At 40.8% G+C, this 19,259-nt stretch overlaps 1 protein-coding gene across 1 annotated transcript in view; it reads left to right on the top strand.

Moving 5' to 3' along the window:
- Nucleotides 1-5,806: 5,806 nt before the first annotated feature.
- HABP2 (hyaluronan binding protein 2) overlaps nucleotides 5,807-19,259 on the top strand; it is a 63,528-nt gene continuing 50,075 nt past the window's right edge. Inside the window, exon 1 of the mRNA XM_075935450.1 lies at nucleotides 5,807-5,956. Coding sequence (XP_075791565.1) covers nucleotides 5,888-5,956 — 69 coding nt within the window. The 5' untranslated portion in view covers nucleotides 5,807-5,887. The remainder of the gene's footprint in view (nucleotides 5,957-19,259) is intronic.

The following is a 19,259-nucleotide window of genomic DNA, read 5'->3' as shown; positions in this document are numbered from 1 at the left end:
AATTTGCTGCCAGTGTGGATTACTAAATGAAAGACAAACCCACACCATTTTTAAGTTTCAAACTAAATGGAGTTTAGCTGGCCCTCTGCACCAAGATGAAGTTCTTCCAGAAACTAAAAACTCCAAGATTTGGTATTAAAAGCCAGTCCCCCGTACTCCATCTCAGTTTTGATCCTTCTACATGGACAATAATAACAGAGCTACTGCTGCTTTTCTCTTTCAGTCTGTGGGTTTTTTAAGTAAGTAAAGATATCGTGCCAAACTGTAGGGCTTTTAATGTTATCATGTTATTGAAGAAAAGCCATGCTGGTGATGGGGAAAGTGCCAAAGTAATGGAAAGGTTGGCATGGATCCTAGAAACTGATCTGCTTTTTTTGGCTGTCCCACTGTGCTCCATTGGACTGCTTGTGGGCCTGATGGAAAGACCTCATGAGCGTCATTAGACTTTGGACTTCATCCCATGTTCATAAAGCTGTTCGTGGGGAAAGAGGTTTTCAAAAGTCAAGTGTCACAGGAGATTTTGTTTTTTAACTCTAGTCATTTCAATTCACCCACTTATTATCGTGGTGATTTTTCTTTGTGGTGCTAATAAGTCTGTGCTTGGGCCATGTACAGCATTTTTAACATTGATGGGGCCAGTATTTGTAAACCTTGTCTAACCTTGCACTATATTCTTTAACGCTGGTTTGTTTCACCTCGTGGCATGAAGCAGCAGCATTGACCATGAGGAGTTCTCTGCCACTCAGGATTCACTGGTCTTGTTTAGGACTGGTAGAACATTTTCCATAGAAATTGTTCCTCACCCTCCCCTTGGAAATGTCTGTTTTTTGGGGGGAGGAATATAGATAGATAGATAGATAGATAGATAGATAGATAGATAGATAGATAGATAGATAGATAGATAGATAGATAGATAGATAGATAGATAGATAGATAGATAGATAGATATAAAATAATGAGGGTTATAACCCAAACGTGAACATGTGGGCTTTGGCAACCAAACCGAAACCATGTCTGCTGAAAACTCTCTGTGTGGGCATGTGATTGTGCAGACCCTTGTGCCCACTTATTTCACTGTGGCAAAGGTTGCTCACACATGCAAAATAGTCAGGCTGACGTTCAGTAATTCTAAATAAACTACTTTCAGCTACAAACAGGCTGGTCGTTCCCTCTGAAATGTATGCTCATGGTAATTGTTCTAAACACCTCAAATCTTCATACAATCCCCAATTAAGCACAGATGAGACTCATCCCTGGGCAAAAGGCCAGCCTGAAGCTTATCCCCCCACTTAAGTCATATTGAAACCCTCAAAATTGGGCTTCAGTAGCACATACGCCTTGTGCTGAGGCCTTGCACAATGGTGAATTTTTGCTGCAAATGATTGAATAAATACAATACCAGATCTTTGTGTGCAGCCTGAACATCCATCACATAGAATATATAAGTGCTTAAATGTTGGAATATATAACTATAGACTGTCACATCTCCTCAAAGTCACATGATTTTTCCTTTAGACAAAGTATTTCCTCCCAAATATTCTAGTTCTTGGGAGGCGTGCTGATTTTACACTGGGTACTGTGTACATACCAAGACTAGAGAAATAAATCGTTTACGGCAGTGAGGGTTCATCTGTCCTGGAGCCCATAGGCCAGTGGGTAGAACCACCAGCTGTGGAAGATGTAGAATGAAGATGAATAATGCTCTCACCAGCAGCTGAGTTTCAATCTTTTTCCTCAAGGCTTTCTGCTATTGATTTGTAAACAGAGGAAAACCAAGCAAAGACGTATCACAAAAAGCATTGGGTCCCAATTGCCAGAGACCTTGCCAGTTAGGAGGGAAAAGGACAAACATTCCTCCCTCTTCACACACACACCCTGCTCCTGTACGTGCATGCCCCACACACACGCACAAATAGACACTGCCACATCCATTTCCTCTCCACATTTATGTTCTAGCCCTAATCACCCTTAGGTCATGGATAGGTCTGGGACAGGCCCTTATGCATTAGGACTATTAACATTTCCCCTTCTCAGACATGTGACTCAATGGCTTTTTTTGGAGTAGTCAGATGATTTGCATGCGAAGTTTTATATGTGCAAAGGATTGTGCTGTTAACATTGCAATTGCAAATGGAATAGGTGGGGTGAGGCGGCCTCCGACAATTGACCCTGTGGAGTAAATCCTTTCCAGTAGCTCTATGTTCTAACAGAAGGTTGTGTGTGCGTGTGTGTGTGCGTGTGCACGCATGTACAGGAGCAGCCCTAGACGAGCTGCCGGCAACTGGCGCCCTAGGCGAAACACGAGATCGGCGCATGATTGGCGCCCCCACCTCCAAAGCCCATCCTGTATTGACGGGCTGCCACTCTGTGTGTGTGTGTGTGTGTGTGTAGGGAGGCAAGTTTCAGGAACCCTGGATAGGGGGACACTGTATTTTCTGGTCTATTCCACAGCAAAACTCCACAGCTGTTCAATGCACTGGGATGAACACGGTGGATTGGAGGGGAGCAGGGGAGAGTGGTTCTAGTCACAAAATTGATCTACTGCCCCCAAACAAGAGAGGGGCAACACAACATGCCTGATGCTCCTTCCCTGCCTTGTGGTATAATGACCAAATCTGAATGGTTTGGAAAGAAGTTTCTCATTTTCTTCAGCCCAGTGAGTTTCCACACAGAGCTAAGCTTCTGTGCCCAGGCTTCGTTCTTTTTACCCATTCTAAACGTTTTCTAAAAATTATTAAAGGCCCTCAGTACAAACATATTTCTACACGTGGGAAGGTGTGTGGGGGATCATTTCTCAACCCATCCTCCATCTTTTCCCATTGGCAGAAGACACTACCAGCAGCAGAGCAAATCTTCACATGTGGGCAGCCTTGCCATGAATTTTTTGACGAGTGGTGGTGTATTCACAATGGGTAAAATCAAGTCCCCTGGGTAGAGGACCAGCAGAAGTTCTGTAAATCGAGTTTACTGAAGACTCGCCTGGGATTTAAGTGCTGGCCTTCAGTACAGGCATGAAACTCATCCAAAGAGCATGAGTAGCTCATTGAAGTGTCAAACAGCATTGAGGATAATAGGTTGAGATGACAATGCCCCATGCAACCTTTTCATGTAGCTTGAGCTATGCACAAGGGCACATCTAAATAAAATGCCTAGGAAATAGCATCACCCAAATATGATCTACATTTTTGTTGATCAAAGAGGCCGTGGAGAAAAAAAAAATTAAAAAGTAAAAGCCTTACGCAATGAGATTTAAAAGAAAAGTTTGGAGGCTGACAAGCCGTGTCTGGCACAACTTCAAAGTACATATAATCAATGTTTGTCAATAGCAGTTTTGCATCCTTTAATTTATCTTTCATGGCTATAAAGCATGATGTTATTAGGATCCAGGCCATACCTTAATTCTGTTTGAGATTTGATGAATCAGGGGTCTATTAAAATTCAGTGGAAATCAGCGTATTCAAGGACACATTCACCAAAGCTGTGCATTATCTAATTCCTTTTATCTTGCTGTCTTCCCAACTAGTTAAAGAATCTTGAATTGTTGTCTTTAACATCCGCGTGTGACCACTAACATATGGAGAAACACCATTATTGTGTCCTCTTTGTGTTATATAGACCTATATAAAATCCACCACACCTAAATGTACATTACACTTGTGACGGACCGGGTCAGGTCTGGGCACAGCTGAGGATGTCCGCTCAGGGCGAATTGCTCAAACTCAAGGCTCCTTACAGCCCCTGACTGGAGACCGTTCACAAATAGGCCACAAACCAGTCAGACTGAGCACTTCAGCTGCCAGTCCGGCCAGCAGGAAGCCACACGAGCAAAACCCCTCTGACACCCCAGCTCTCCCTGTGCCACAATCAGCCCCAGGCCTACACACAGGTGAGGGGTTATAGAGCCCAAACTCACTTACCCCGAACAGGTTCTTCCGGTCCCAAGAAACCAGCCACAGTTCCCAGTCAATTTATACTTAGAAATCTTACCCACAAGAGCACGCTGGGTTAATCCTTTAGAATCTAAAATCTAAAGGTTTATTAATAAAAGAAAGAAAAACATGCGAGAAAGGTCATTAAGGAGACTATGTTACATGCATCGAATCACCCAGTTCTCGATTCAGGCTTTTAGCAGAGATGTTATAAACTGCTACCTTAAAAGTCTCTGGTGTACGTCCTATGTCAGGGTGGGCCAATGATTCTTCCCGGCTCGCTGTTCCTCGCAAGGCTGCATCTGGAATCAGTAGCAGAATTGAAGGCAAGATGGAGTCTGCCTTATGGCATTTTATATCCATCCCTGGTATCTTCCAAGCTGGAGCAGGTCACATGGCCCAGTGACCTATCCCCGCGTCCCATGTCAGCAGTCATGATATTGGCTGGTTTGCAGGTCCCAGACACATTCTTCAAGGCCTCTCTGCGAGCCTTGTCCCTGGAGCTTTGCTAATTAGCAAAGTCACTGACTGAACATTTCTGGCCCATTGCTCTGTCTGAGACAGAGTATCTTCCAGCATAAACACAGAGTCCATAGTTATAACTCCACATACAGTTATCACACAAATGCATGAATAACATATATAAAAGCGGTAGAACATAAGCTTTCATTTGACATCTCACATGGCCCCCTTTGTACAGACTTTGGGGCAACCACCACCATCTTGGGTACAGCAGTGGCCTGTCCAATCCCCTTAAAATCCAGTAATGTGATAACACCCTCCAAAAAAATCCTTGAAAGAATACATAAGTCACAAAGTCACAGCCTCCAAAGTGAGCAAATGCCACAGTTAAAGTGACACATGAAACCTACATTCAGCCCTCTTGTATATATGTGTTATGATATGGTCTTTAGTTACATGATCACATACTATTTCTTCCACAGGATGGCTGCCTCATTCAGCATCCAGGATGGGCAGCACTCCTTTAATAAGCAGTTATTTAATATTTTCTTTTTGCCTCATGGTCTTGTGTGTTATTTACTGCCCATTAGTCACATCCCACTCCGTGGACAGAATTATTCATTTCACTGTGGACTTTTCTATGGCACTCATCACGACAGTATCTGAGTCTTTCACAAACCATGCATGATGTATTAAGAGGACTTCCTGAGTGACCTTGGGCAGGTTCCTTAACCTCTCTATACAATAATACTTCCCTTACCCCCACCCTTTTCTGTCTTTCTACTTAAACTGCAAGCATTTGGGGCCAGGGTCCTATGTGTCTTTAAAGTGTCTCGCTCATTAGAACCTTAGTAGGGCCTGATAGGACAGACAGTAATGCAGAGTTGCCAACTTTTCTGCTGTTTTGATAAATCTCCTGGTATTTGGTATTTCTCTTAAAGGTCCGGGAGTCATGTGATTACATGAGCACCTCTGCTTTCATTTTCAAAAGAAATAAATTCCTAGTTTTCCTGCTCATAGGAGAAAGCATGGAAACATCATCCCTAAAGAGTCAAAACACAGAACCAATACAAAGAATAAAAAATGTATTTTTTTTTTAAATCTCATGATTTTTAGCCAAATCTCCTGGGATTTTTTGCTGTGGGATTGAGTCCAATGCATAATTTTGCGTGTCTAGAGTTAACAAGAGTGTTGATAATAATAAATACTTACTACTTCTATTTATTACGCACTAGCTTGTTAAACTTTTCTGATTGACTGTTTCAATATGTTCCCCAATGATCAAGACAATCAACAGCAAGGGATTCACCTGCAGCACCTATTTGACCAGTATAGTGAGTCTGTTGACCAATCATTAAATATTACACAATATTTGAGATATAGTTAATAATTTGCATTATGTGAACTTGCTCTTTAACCACTGCAGTTTGACTTTGCAGAATAAAACATAGTCAACAAATACAAGATTATTTGTAGAAAAAAATTAACGTGTGAGGATGGTTAATGGCGCTGTGTCCCTTTGGGGTCTTCCTCTGATCCTCTTGCTGGGGAATGCATCTTTTTGTGTAAGTATCCTTCTAAGGTAGTTACTGCTTGTGCAGTCTTTGCAGCAGAGCCTTTACCTAGCAAATACAAAACTAAGCCATATATCAGAGCAGTGCTTACTTTGTAATGAAAGAGGTGCCAGGGCTTGAAAAATTAGATGCCGGGAATTCTTTTACATTCATAACTTTTGCAGCAAACTCACAGGTGCTGGGGCTATGAATTACCAAGCCTAGAGATGTTGGGGCTCAGCCCTGTTGCAAATTCAGCACTGTTTCACAGATTGGAAGCACCGATTTAGCTTAGATTCAAACCCGCTGGAATGTCATGAGCCGAAAAAGTGGAACCCCAAGCCTCATTGAACAGGCATTCCACTTCAGAAAGCCCCCTTGGCGGAGAGGAACCCCAGATAAAACAGAGAAGAAAAATCCAATGAGAAAATAGGTAGAAAGATGTTGCAGAGTAAAACAAGCAGAGAGAGAGATAATATAAAGAAGCAGATGAGGGACATAGAATCTAATGAAAAAACAGGATCCTCCATTAATATAAATTAGTGGAGCTTCATTAAGAGTCTGACCTTAGATCTGTAAAAGCATGGTACTTTTCTGACAGTGGTCAGGCAGCTGGTATGTTGAGATTACTACTCATCATACTGAAAAAATATTGTTTCCTTGTGTCTCCCCACGTGTCTGGATCCATCTGTTGACTGTTTTCTTATATTTAAATTGTCCATTTTTTGAGGCAGGAACTGCCTTTGTTCTCTGTTTGAACATCCTCTAATGCCAGGAAGTCCATGAAATGAGGCTGCTAGGTGCTACCACTATGAAAATAATAAATGATATGAACACAGTGCATCCTCTTCTGTTTGCCCACTTCTTGAAGAATGTGCTTCAGTCCCTAAGGGTATGTCTACACTAGCCCCCTAGTTCGAACTAGGGAGGCTAATGTAGGCATTCGAAGTTGCAAAATCAAGCCCGGGATTTAAATATGATTTTAGGTTGTATCAACAGGTGTGTTGTAAGCAAAACTCATGAAGTCATTCTGCCGCTCTACTCTGTACTAGTTAGGCCTCAGCTGGAGTACTGTGTCCAGTTCTGGGCGCCACATTTCAAGAAAGATGTGGAGAAATTGGAAAGGGTACAGAGAAGAGCGACAAGAATGATTAAAGGTTTAGAGAACATGACCTATGAAGCCAGGCTTCATGAACTGGGCTTGTTTAGTTTGGAAAAAAGAAGATTAAGGGGGGACATGATAGCGGTTTTCAAATATCTAATAGGGTGTCACAAGGAGGAAGGAGAAAATTTGTTCCTCTTGGTTTCTGAGGACAGGACAAGGAGTAATGGGCTTAAAATGCAGCAGGGGAGGTTTAGATTGGACATTAGGAAAAAATTCCTAACTGTCAGGGTGGTCAAATATTGGAATAAATTGCCAAGGGAGGTGGTGGAATCTCCCTCTCTGGAGATATTTAAGAACAGGTTAGATAGACATCTGTCAGGGATGGTGTAGACGGAGCGTGGTCCTGCCTTGAGGGCGGGGGGCTGGACTCGATGACCTCTTGAGGTCCCTTCCAGTCCTATTATTCTATGATTCTATGATCCCGCGCTTGATTGTATCTTCCCAGCCAGTCGCTATTTTAGAAATTTACAAGTCCAGACTAATTGCCCACGTCTACACACACTGTTATTCCTCCTGGAATGAGGTTTAATGGGTAGTTCGAATTAGGGCTTTATTTCGAACTACCGGGTCCCTGCCATGTGTAGACGCAGGCAGTTAGTCCGGACTTGTAAATTTCTAAAATGGCAACCAGCCGGGAAGATGCAAATCAAGCGCGGGATATTTAAATCCCGGGCTTGTTTTGCAACTTCAAATGCCTAAATTAGCCTCCCTAGTTCAAACTAGGGGGCTAGTATAGACATACCCTAAGAGTATGTCTACACTACAGCATTATTTTGAAATATCTAATTTCGAAATAGTTATTTTGAAATATCTTATTTTGAAACAACGCAGCTACACACAAAATGCATTTCAAAATAGCTTTTTGCTATTTTGAAATAGTGCGTCCACACTGATAGGATGCTGAATCGCATGTAAGGCCAGCCGGAACTGGATCCGGCAGGGCATCAGGTCAGAAGTTACCTTATGGTCAGGGCAACCAGCAAGTCACCCTGGGAAGGGCTGGAGGCCCCCTATTTCAAAATAAGCATCTATATAGTGCTTATTTTGAAATAGCAATTTCGAAATTGGTGCTATTCCTCATGGAATAAGGTTTACTAATTTCAGAATAAGCCCTCCGCTATTTTGAATTAATTTCGAAATAGCAGTTGGCTTGTGTAGACACTAGGAAAGTTATTTCAAAATAACTTTGCTGTGTAGACATACCCTAACACATAGAAATGATTTCACTACCACTAGGAGAGCATGTATATATTTATTCATCTCATGTTCAACACATTTTTAAAGTCAGCTTTTTAAACCATCCCCAGTTTCCCATTATCCAGATCAACTGGACCCAAATGAACTAGTTTGGGCTCCTCCTTTTAGATTTATTCTCTGTTGAGTGACAAGATATACATGGAGCTGTGCAACACATGAATGGTGTCAGACATTGTACCCTGCTCAGAAGACCAGAGCGACTCAGAGTAAAACTCATCCAGAATGTGGAGCATAGTTTTTAGAGCCAGAAACCTTCATGGTTCAAGTAGGTTTTCTTAAAAAATTATGGAGGAGGAGACATTAAACACTAAATAGATGTTTCAGAAAGGTAGCTATATTAGTTACTTTTAGAAAGGGAGACAGGTGAACTAGAGTTCATTTACAAGTTCAACACTATCAACTTGGGCTTGAATAAAGATATTAACTGGTTAACACAATATGAAGGCAATTTCCCCCACCTTTAATATATTCACATTTCCACATCAAGTGCTATGAATGGGGGACAGCCAGCCTGACTCAATTAGCTTCATTAACACTGGTCCTACAACTGACAGATAACTGCTTTTGCTGTTAAAAATACCCTGGATTCTGTATTTCCTTTCCAATTCATCTGATGAAGTGGGTTTTACCCATAAAAGCTCATGACCCAATATATATGTTAGTCATTAAAGAGATGGTGTTGCATGTGCATGGGTGTTAAACTTAATGTTAAAGTTTGTTTAGACTCATTCCGGTGAATGTTAGAATGTTATTAAGTGTCAAGTTGGTACAGTGGCCAAACTTACAGCTTTACTAATGTTTCCATACAAATACTAATACTGTACATTCCAGTCTTTGCTAGGTGGAGATGGCTTCCAAAATAGTACTTTTTAAGGTAGGCTATTTGGCCAGTTTGTGTGAAGAGAAATACTGACTAAGCCAGGAAGGTGCCTCTTTTTCACAGTCCCACAATGCAAGATAGGGAAATATGAGTCAAGGAAACCATATTTTTATAGCCAGTAAAAGGTAGTACATGTTATATCTTGTTAATCTGTGGAACAACCTGCCATAGGATATATTGATGCAAACATTTTAACAAGCTTTTTTTTCTCTACTATATAAGATATTGGAGCTTTTGCCTGCTTCTATTAAAGTCAGTGGAAAGATTCACATTAACTTCAGTTAGAACTGATTGGGCCCTTAATGAGACAGAATCTGAACCAGACTTTCAGCTGCTGTGATAACAATAAGAGCTCTCATTCATATTTCATGGAGTAAAATGATCATCAGGGCTCCTGAAGGAATTCTCTTCAGTGTTCTACCATTCTGCAGTGTAGTACCATATTGCAGTCAGGTCTGTATGGGTGTATCATCACAGCAGGGCTTAACTCAAAATAAGCTATGCAAGTTGAGCTACATCAATTGCATAGTTTATTTCAAAATAGCTTATTTTGAAATTGGGAGCATCTACACAGAACTTATTTTGAAATAAAGCACTCTTCCTCCGACTTCTGTTGCTCCTCATACAATGAGGGTTACAGGAGTCGGAGTAAGAAGTCCTCCAGCTTGACAGTATTTTGACATTATAAATTTCGACTTAGAGACTAAGTTATTTCAAAATAATGCTAGTTATTTTTAAATAATGTAGCTGTGTAGACATACCCTATGTGTTTTTGCAAAGACCACTGTTGCACAAAGATTTAGATACTTATCTGGAAGGATCAGTTGTGTGCTCTAGTTGGTTAATTTTGCACATTTATTCAAAAAGAAAGAATTTCAATCTTGTACAAATGGTTTGTTTGACTGAAATTGCACTCAATAGCTAAACTTAGGTGAAGTCTGAGATTTGTAGGGACTCTTAGCACAAAGGTGAATTTCAGCCAGCATGCACTGCAGATTAATATGATATTTGTGCTTTTGGGTCAAATGCTGATAGCCTTATTCAGGTTTAGTAGGACCTTCCTAAACAAATGGTTGCGTTGATTTCCGCAGGGCTACTCACACAGTACGGTGCTTTTCCCTGCAAGTAAAGACCCGATAACCAAATATGCCTTTGCACCAACAAATCCCCCCAAATAGTCACTTCCGTGATTGTAGAGGAGGAAGGTTAACAGCAAAACAGTCCACAACACTGGAGAACTCCAAACCCCAGCACTACTGGTGATGGAGAGACACACTTTTTCAGATTCATTTATCCCATCACTAAAGAAGAATAAAAGATTAGCTAATAACCGAAGAGAAGTAAAAAGTCACTTTGAAAAAACATTCCTCTCTTCTTTCTGCCAAATATTTCAGCTATGCAAATTTTCTTACAAAAGTGATGGGGCTTTTTACTTATTCTTTTAATGAAGATTCCAGTTCATGTGATTTCATGTTTACTGAAATTCATTCTGAAATTATAGACCTTCATGTGCTTAAATTCAGTACTTTGGAAAAAAGAGAGAGAGAGGGTTGGTTTTTTTTAATGACTTATGGATCTTTTTTGAACTCCCTGGTGAATACCTGGTCAGTGATTTTCACAATACACCAGAGTTTTTATAAAATAGTGCATCATTAGAGCAATCTCTCCACAGACAACAGTAGACACCACACACTGGATCTGGTGATTTGTTTGACAATTTACTGGGGGCATCAGTACTACGGTATTTCGTTGTCAGTTTCATAGATTTTCTGAGAGCACAATCACATCTAAACAAGCCTAGAATGAACATGCTGCTTTAATTCACACCCATTTCCAAAGGTGGGGCTCTGTATCAAATCTTGTACAGATTTCCCTGACTAGTCTTAAATGTTAGATCAATTAATTAGCTTTGATGGTTTTAATCTGACTTTCCTGTAAATATCGCTGAGGAAAATGGAGTATATATTCCCTCTTCTCCGCCCTCCAAAATTTCATTAACATTGCTAAAATGCAAAAGCTAGTCTGCTGTCACTGAAAAGCAGCACGACAGAATATTCAGCAGGCTAGTTTTTAATAAAACATGTTTTTTATTCATAATTAATATAACAAGGTTTTCTGGCTTAGCACTTGGCATGAATCCCAGGGAAAAAAAGGCCCAGTTGCTGTGACGTGACCATGACATGACAAACATGTTACAAGAGGACATTTTTGGCTTAATGATTTGCTCCAAAGAAGAAGAAGTTGCACAGAAAGCAGTCTGTCAAAAAATAGACTTTACACTCTTGCAAACTCTGGAAAAATTAAATTAATGTTTCCTTCCTTTCCATCATTATCCTCTTCATTTTATTTCTTATTAGACTTGGGTGTTAGGAGTTTTTATATGTAGCGGTATAATTATTAAAGGGTTCTTGTTATAATATTGCAGAAGCTAAACAACATTTCTTGCATTAGTTCTAGCTAGCCAGTCAGAACTGAATGGAAAACACCAGGAATACAGGATCAGGGGCTAAGGCAAAATTCTCTAGTCAGTTGAATGCAATACAATTGGAAAATAAACGAGTTACCAATGTGAAAAGTTGAGTAAGACCACTAATGGCCATGGAATTACAACAACAGTGAAACTGAGAACAAGATTTAGCCATATTTAAATGTGACATGTTTATACTATATGCATGTTTTTCTTTAGTGACTAGAAATCCTTTACATTTTTTATTTAAAAAAATATTTATTTTGCTTAGAATTTAAGTAGGAGTTCACTAGTTATCGCACCACTATTCTGCGAACCGGAGCTTTGCTTTTTATTGTTAATGATTGTCTAACTTCTTACCAAATATTTAATAGCAGAGATTCTTGGACTGACACCTGATATCATAGACGATTAGGTACTTTTGCAAAATTAAAATCAAAGGCTGTGTTATTGAAACACTGAAGTTGTAAAATTAAATACACAGGCGTTGCTTCTCCAAAGCATCCTCTCTCAACTAAGTGCTTTGAATATTAAAACACACGCTTTTTAGAAAAACATTAAGTGTTTAAATATTTTTCTGAGTCCGGGCTTTGTAAGTCAGTCAATATGAGAGTTGTGTTTGTACCCAGCTTTCCTGCTGATGGGGTGAATTTTAAGTCCTTATCTCTACCTATTGATGTGGACTTTTCAGAAAGTATGAACGCAAAAAATGCAGGGTTATAATGGAGCCATCAGATGGTCCACAATCTTAACCTCCAGTATGTTTGTTCCTGAAGCGTGAATTATTAAAAGAGATCATTATGATTTTTAAAATGCTTGGCAAAATCAGCGTGTGTCATACATCTCACTGCAGTGGCCAGGTCACAGGGGATCTCAATCTCCAATAGCTACCAGCTAAAAGAGCTATTTCTTCACCGCAAGTGCTAGATGCTCATCATGTAATGCTCGAGGTCTGAGAGTCAGTCTCTGGTGACGGCCCGTCATGCTGGCTGCTGTGCTTATCAACAGCATGCATTGATGAAATAAATCAATGATACTGGTCTATGCATACTCTCCCCATAGGTCTGTGGTATTCACATGTGGGTAACATACGCTATTGCATCCTAAACAAAGAGTTTGCTTGTCTGTTTGATCAAGAACTCCTCCTAAACAATAAGAGCTAGGACCACCAAAATCAGTATGCAGCTTCCTCTGATCACAACTTAAAGCAAGGTAAGGGTTTGGTTGTGCCAGGACAATAGGATGTGCCTGGAATGGGAGTACTTCTCATAAAGCAGAAAGGGAGGGTGCTGAAATAGAATGACTACATGGGGGCAATAGGGGATATAGGATGGACAGCAGGGATAGTTATATTGTATAATGACCACAGGGGGCAGAGACTGGGACTGGGATAGCTAGAATCCCATTGGGACAGCAGGAACCGGGATGGAGAAAGGGATAGCTAGCTACTATATATTTGAGAGACTGTCTGTTTATTCAAGAACTTCTCCTAAATGCTAAGAGTTGGGACCACCGAAATCAGTATGCAGCTTCCTCTGATCATAACTGAAAGCTAGGTAAGGTTTTGGTTGTGCTAGGAAAATGGGATGTGCCTGGAATGGAATTGCTTCTCTTAAAACCAAACAGAAATGAGACAGAGTCACCAAAGCAAGTACAGTCTTCAACACTGACCTGAGTGAATGTTGAAAGAGACTGAACCAAGATGAGCCAGAAAAATAGAACGAACCTGCACTAGGATTGCTTCTCAATATATCTTACAGAAAAGAGATAAAACAGAGACATTTGGAGCAGAGTTCTGTTTTGGCCCAGCTAAATCACTGCTTAAGGTTTGAAAACTAAAATACAATGTTGCTGGAAACCAAATTGACTATAGCCCTTTTTTCTTAAAACATAGAGGCTACGTCTAGACTGCAAGCCTCTTTCGAAAGAGGCTTTTTCAAAAGATACTTTCGAAAAAGCCTCTTTTGAAAAAGAGCGTCTAGACTGCAAGCAGTACTTTCGAAAAAGCAAGCCGCTTTTTTGAAAGAGAGCACCCAGGCAGTCTGGATGCTCTCTTTCGAAAAAGCCCTGTTTGCATTCAAGAACGCCTTTTTTCGAAAGAGCACTTTTGAAAAAAGGCGTTCTTCCTCGTGAAATGAGGAGTACCGCCGTCGAAAGAAAAGCCGCATTCTTCGATTTAATTTCGAAAGAACGCGGCTGTAGGCTAGACGCAGGTGAAGTTTTTTCGAAAAAAGGCTACTTTTTTCGAAAAAACCCTGCAGTCTAGACACAGCCAGAGAGTGATAACAGTATATAGGGATGAAGAAACAAAAGACACATCATGGAATTCCTGAATTACTGACCCAAGCAACACTGGATCAATCTGCTAGTTGTCCGTACAGAAGAATATAAGTGGTCAGCAGCATTGATCATTGGTCCATCAAGACCACTTTTCTGCCACAGTATCAGTGGCCAAAGTTTGCCTGATGCTGCAGGAAAGCAAAAAGCTTTCCTAATGCCCCTAGCTAATTGTGCAGTGCTCTAACAGAGGGAAATATTTCTTTCTGACCCCCGAAGGCAATCAGTTTATGCCCTGAAGCGGGAGGGTTGCTATCTCTTGTAACTAAAGGGACTTAATGGCTTTGCATAAGCTTTAAGTCTAACAGCATAACCTGCATTCTCAGTACAGACTTCAGAATGTTTGATGATACCCAGCACTTCTGGTAGGGTGAGAGAATCTGCTTTTGCAGGCCCTGATGAAACAAAGCTTGCCACCCTCCTTTTTTTGCACCCGAAACGGGTCCTGTCAGCCATGTGAGCAGAAGTGCACAAGCTCAACAACTGAGCCAGTTTGCAAACACCCCACACTTCTGGGAAGCTGCTTGTGGTGCAGAGACTCCCTTGCAAATGCTGGTGTCTTGAAATACAGGGGCCAGAGCCCTTGGGTTAGCAACAAAGTTGGTTACACCAGCATCTTCAATAGCCAAATTTTCAGCTCTCTTCTGAGCCCCAAGGGGCTCCTGTATCTGATGCTAAAACAGGAAAGGGTTTCAATTTAACAGTTACAAAAATAGAGACATTAAACCAGGCACATTCAGCACTTGTTGTCTGAAAAAAATTCAGAAAATATTGCAGCATAAATATCCCATTGGAATATGTTTAGTTGTCTTTTCTCCTTAAGACTCGAGTACTTGCAGTGGAATCAAGAGGACACAAAACACTAGACCAGGAAGGTTGGCTTAAGGAACGCAAATCCATCTACGCAAAATGCCTAGCTGGAGTTGGCTTACCTTAAGCGGAGCCTTGGCAATGTTCACACTGTGGGAGGCCAACAAGAGCAAAAGCTCCTGTTGGTTTCCCTTACTCCTCACAAAAGAAGGAGTATTGGACGCCATTGGGGGCTGCCCTCAGCATTCGATTTAGGGGTCTATATTAGACCCGCTAAATTAAACACCAGAAGATCAACCTCTGAAGTGTTGATCTTCCATTATGTATAGACGTGCCCCATATGTATTCCTAACTTGGAAACGGCAGGGGTTGCCATATTGGGAAAGGGAAACCCAGAAATTAAAAGTCTTTTTCGGTAGACCATTTCCCACTCTAAAAATGATGTGGATATGTTCCCTTCATGGTCCATTTGAGAACACACCCTGCTTCCATTACAATCCAATTATAACATTAAACTTCCCTTAGTTAAACTAAAGAAACCGAGCATCTTAAGGCTCTCAATAGAAGGCATTTTTCAAGACCTTGACTCATTCTTGCAGCTTTTTTCTGAACCCTTTCAAATGCACCAGCATCTTTTCAGAAGCTTTGATACCAAAACTGGACACAATATTCCAGTAGTGATCTCGCTAATACAGTACTGTATGCAGAGGTAAGGGTACTCCCTAACACTGCTTGACATCACCCTACGCTCACCTTCTTAGGTTCAGCAACAGACTGAAACCTCATGTTCAACTGGTTGCCTACCATGCCTGTTGACTCCTTTTCAGCATTCCTGCTTTCCACGATGATCCTCCACTCTCTAACTATGCCCTACATCTTGTATTTGTAGACAGCAGAGCCAACAGCCACCCTAGACCCAGGAGCAAGGTGCGGGAGGCCGGTGCCTCATGGGGCAGGATTTAGGCTTGGGCAGTCAGCCCTTAGCATTGCCCGGAGTGTAGCACAAGGTACCCCTCCAGCCCTCAAAGCCAAGTGGAGCAAGCGGCATGGTGCTACAGCAGCCATTCAAAGGGACCCAGGGCTTCAGCCGCAGTGGCGGCCGGGAGCAACAGGCCTCTTTGAAATACTAGGCCCCAGGACAATTGTCCCCTTCCCACACCACACACACATCAGTGGGCCTGTTTGTAGACATAGGACCTTACATTTGGCTGTGTTAAAATACATGTTGTTCAAATGAGTCCCTCTTATTGCCAAAGTTGGCCTGTATAACTGACCTGTCCCCTTCACTATTTACCTCTCCACTTTTGATGTGACCTACAAATTTTACTATCAATATAAAGGATTTTTAATTTTCTTCCACATTAAGATAATGAACAGCATTGGTCCAAGAACAGAGCCCTGTGGGACCCTATTAGAAAGACTCCCACAGTATCACAATGTTCTGTTTAGAATTGCTGTTTGAGAACTATCCCTTATCTAGTTTTTAATTCACTATATATGGATTGCATTAATTTTATATGGATCTAATTTTTATCAGAATGTCATGCAGAACAAAATCAAATACCTTATAAATATCTAAGTATATTATGTCAATGGAGTTACTCTGTTTTCCAAAAAATCATGTTGATTGGCTTTAATTATGATCCCATTTTTTAAATTCTTTACTGTCTACATCCCCTATCCACTGTTCCATGATTTTGCCTGAGACTGATGCCTTGAGTTTCCAGGTTGTCCCATTTAGTCTTTTAAAATATTTGCATAACATTAGCATTGTCCAGTCTTCCAGACATTCACTAATGTTTTGAGATCCTTAAAAATCATCATTGTCACCTAGGTCAATTCCATTAAAACTCTTGAGTTTAACTTCAGTAGATGCTGTTGACCATCATCCGTAGTTGCTGACGGAATATAAAGCATATCATTATTACTCTGAAATAGGTTTACATCCTCCGCCTTCTTTTGTAACGCAGAACAGAAATATTTGTTGAGTTTTTCTGCACAGATAATGTTACCATCCTGGTAGATTGGAACAAAAATCAGAACTACAATATTGCTAGTACTTTATTTGTTCCTGATATATTTAACCAATTCCTTATTATGCTTCTTCCATCTGACTTAGGATTCTAGGCTCTTTTCCAGCCATTACCTGAGGATATAGCCACTTTCAATCAGTCTTAGTGCCTGATTTTCCCATTCCTATGATGCTCCAAAGGAAGGACACTCATGTCTGAGTTCTTAAGGTTGAACACTGGCAAATCAATGAGTAAATTTGCTTCATGAAAAGAAACTTGCAAACAGCCAGAAGCTAACTGGCAATTTCTGCTTACAACCAGGGTCGTATCCTGCAGTTTTATGTCAGATAAAATTGCCATGGGCTTCAACAGGGTTTGGATTTCAGTGCACAAAGTGCACAGGTCTGGCATTACAAAGCCCCGTCTGTTACATATCATCCTGTCCAAGAAGTTAGAACACTGATGATAAACTCTTAACTGAAGCGATACAAAGTGCCAGATATTGGCAGTGCCTGCCTTTTGCATTCTATATCCAATTAATGGGCAAACGTGTGTCAGTGCTTTGGAGAAATGAAGCACTGGAGAATCACTTATTTTATTCTTCTTACCAGAAAAACCAGTCTAAGTTTAGCCATTTTGCATTTCAGCCATTTTCCCAATGCACTTCTAGCAGGCCCAATATAGGTAACTCTGGGCTCAGCAAATTAATCGGATAAAACAAATCTTAAATTCTTTATAGGGCTTTTGTTTTTTATGAGACTAAAGATTTAAAATTTACAACAAGGTGCCTCTGACTTCTAGCTTCATCTTTCGCCTCTCTAATACCCCCTGATGTGAATAGGAGTCACACATTCAGCAATTTTTGCCTCTCTCGAGAACACAAAGTATCCAGGGCAAGCTGCAGAAATGATCATGTTTGGTGAAAGAGACCCCAGAATCTATTATTTTTCAAGTTCTTTTGTTTGAATCCTGCCTCTGACTTGTATTATGCTTCCATTGAAGAACAAGTACCCCCTCTGGTGGCCTTGTGAAATATAGCAACATGTCAGGTGCTAGCATAGAAAACACAGAGAGCTCCTGTCTTTGGCTTTGATACCCACTGTGCAGTGCTGTGAAACCTGGAAAATTGGCTAATTTGCTGCTTTCCCATAGCACTCAAGGTGCTAATGGAAGAGCATGACATAGATCTTAGGGAGGGAGGAAGGCTGCACTTTCTGTGCCATGAGCAAAGTAGGGAGTTACAGAAAGGGGGGGGGGAGGTAAGTTGGATATTAGGAAAAATTATTTCACCGGGGGGTGGTGAAGCACTGGAATGGGTTACCTAGAGAGGTGGTAGAATCTCCATCCCTAGAGGTTTTTTAAGTCCCAGCTTAACAAAGTCCTGGATGTGATGATTTAGTTGGGATTGGTCCTGTTTTTAGCAGGGGGTTGGACTCGATGACCTTCAGAGGTCTCTTCCAACCCTATGATTCTAAGTTTTGTACACAAAGCAAAACAGGCAAAATGTGGCTTTGTGCTGGTAAGTGGTTCCTTTAAGCTAGTCTGGTGTGGTGACTTCTCAAATGTAGCAAATGAACCTCAAAAGGTTTAGGTTAGAGAAATATTCGAAAGCTAAGAGGATAATGGAGATGCAGCTTATTGCTATTGGTAAAATAACACTTTTGCCAGAGAAAATTAGGTGCCCCGTAGGAGCATTTTTCAGAATAGTTATACTGATACATTTATATTGGCAAAACCCTTTCTAGTATAAACAAACCTTTAGACATGGGCTATACCCCCTTTATGTTAAACTCTTGTAGAAATCCATATAGCTCTCTAGAAATGCATCTCTTAGTCATAGCAGCAATATCTATAGAGCATAAATCTTAATCTAGGATCAAGGTTTAAAGTTAAATGTCTGCTTCAATTCTTTGCTGAATCAGGGTCAATAAGCAGACCAGGCACCCTGCCAAAATGATTTGCTGTCCCAATTGGACAGATAATGCAGGGAATAACGGCAACCAAAAAGGCAGGGAATTTGGGGTATGTGCAGATAGACACGCGTTATGAATGAGGAGGATTTCTTCTTTCAAGGAAAGAGGGTTGTAAGTGTAGCTTTGCTTTGTACCATTCTTAGTTACTTGCTTGTTTCTGTTTGCTGAGTGTATTTAGACAACAAGGATCCATGTCAAGAGTTTGAGTTAGACTCCTCTCTAATATGTCACCCAATTTGTTACACTGTCTTACCTTGCAAAGAGTGTGGTCACAAGAATTTTGCTTGTACAATTGTCTCTGTACCCAGTGCCTGGTCTGCTTATTGACCCAGCAAGCGACTTGGGGAAACCTATATTTGTACTCAGTGAATATATACCGAGCATTTATGGCCCTTTAATTTACTGTCATCACCC

Source organism: Pelodiscus sinensis, chromosome 8 (assembly GCF_049634645.1).
Source record: "Pelodiscus sinensis isolate JC-2024 chromosome 8, ASM4963464v1, whole genome shotgun sequence".
Lineage (NCBI taxonomy): Eukaryota > Metazoa > Chordata > Testudines > Trionychidae > Pelodiscus > Pelodiscus sinensis.
The sequence above is the reverse complement of the archived record's forward strand: the minus strand, read 5'-3'. Positions and strand labels throughout refer to the sequence as shown.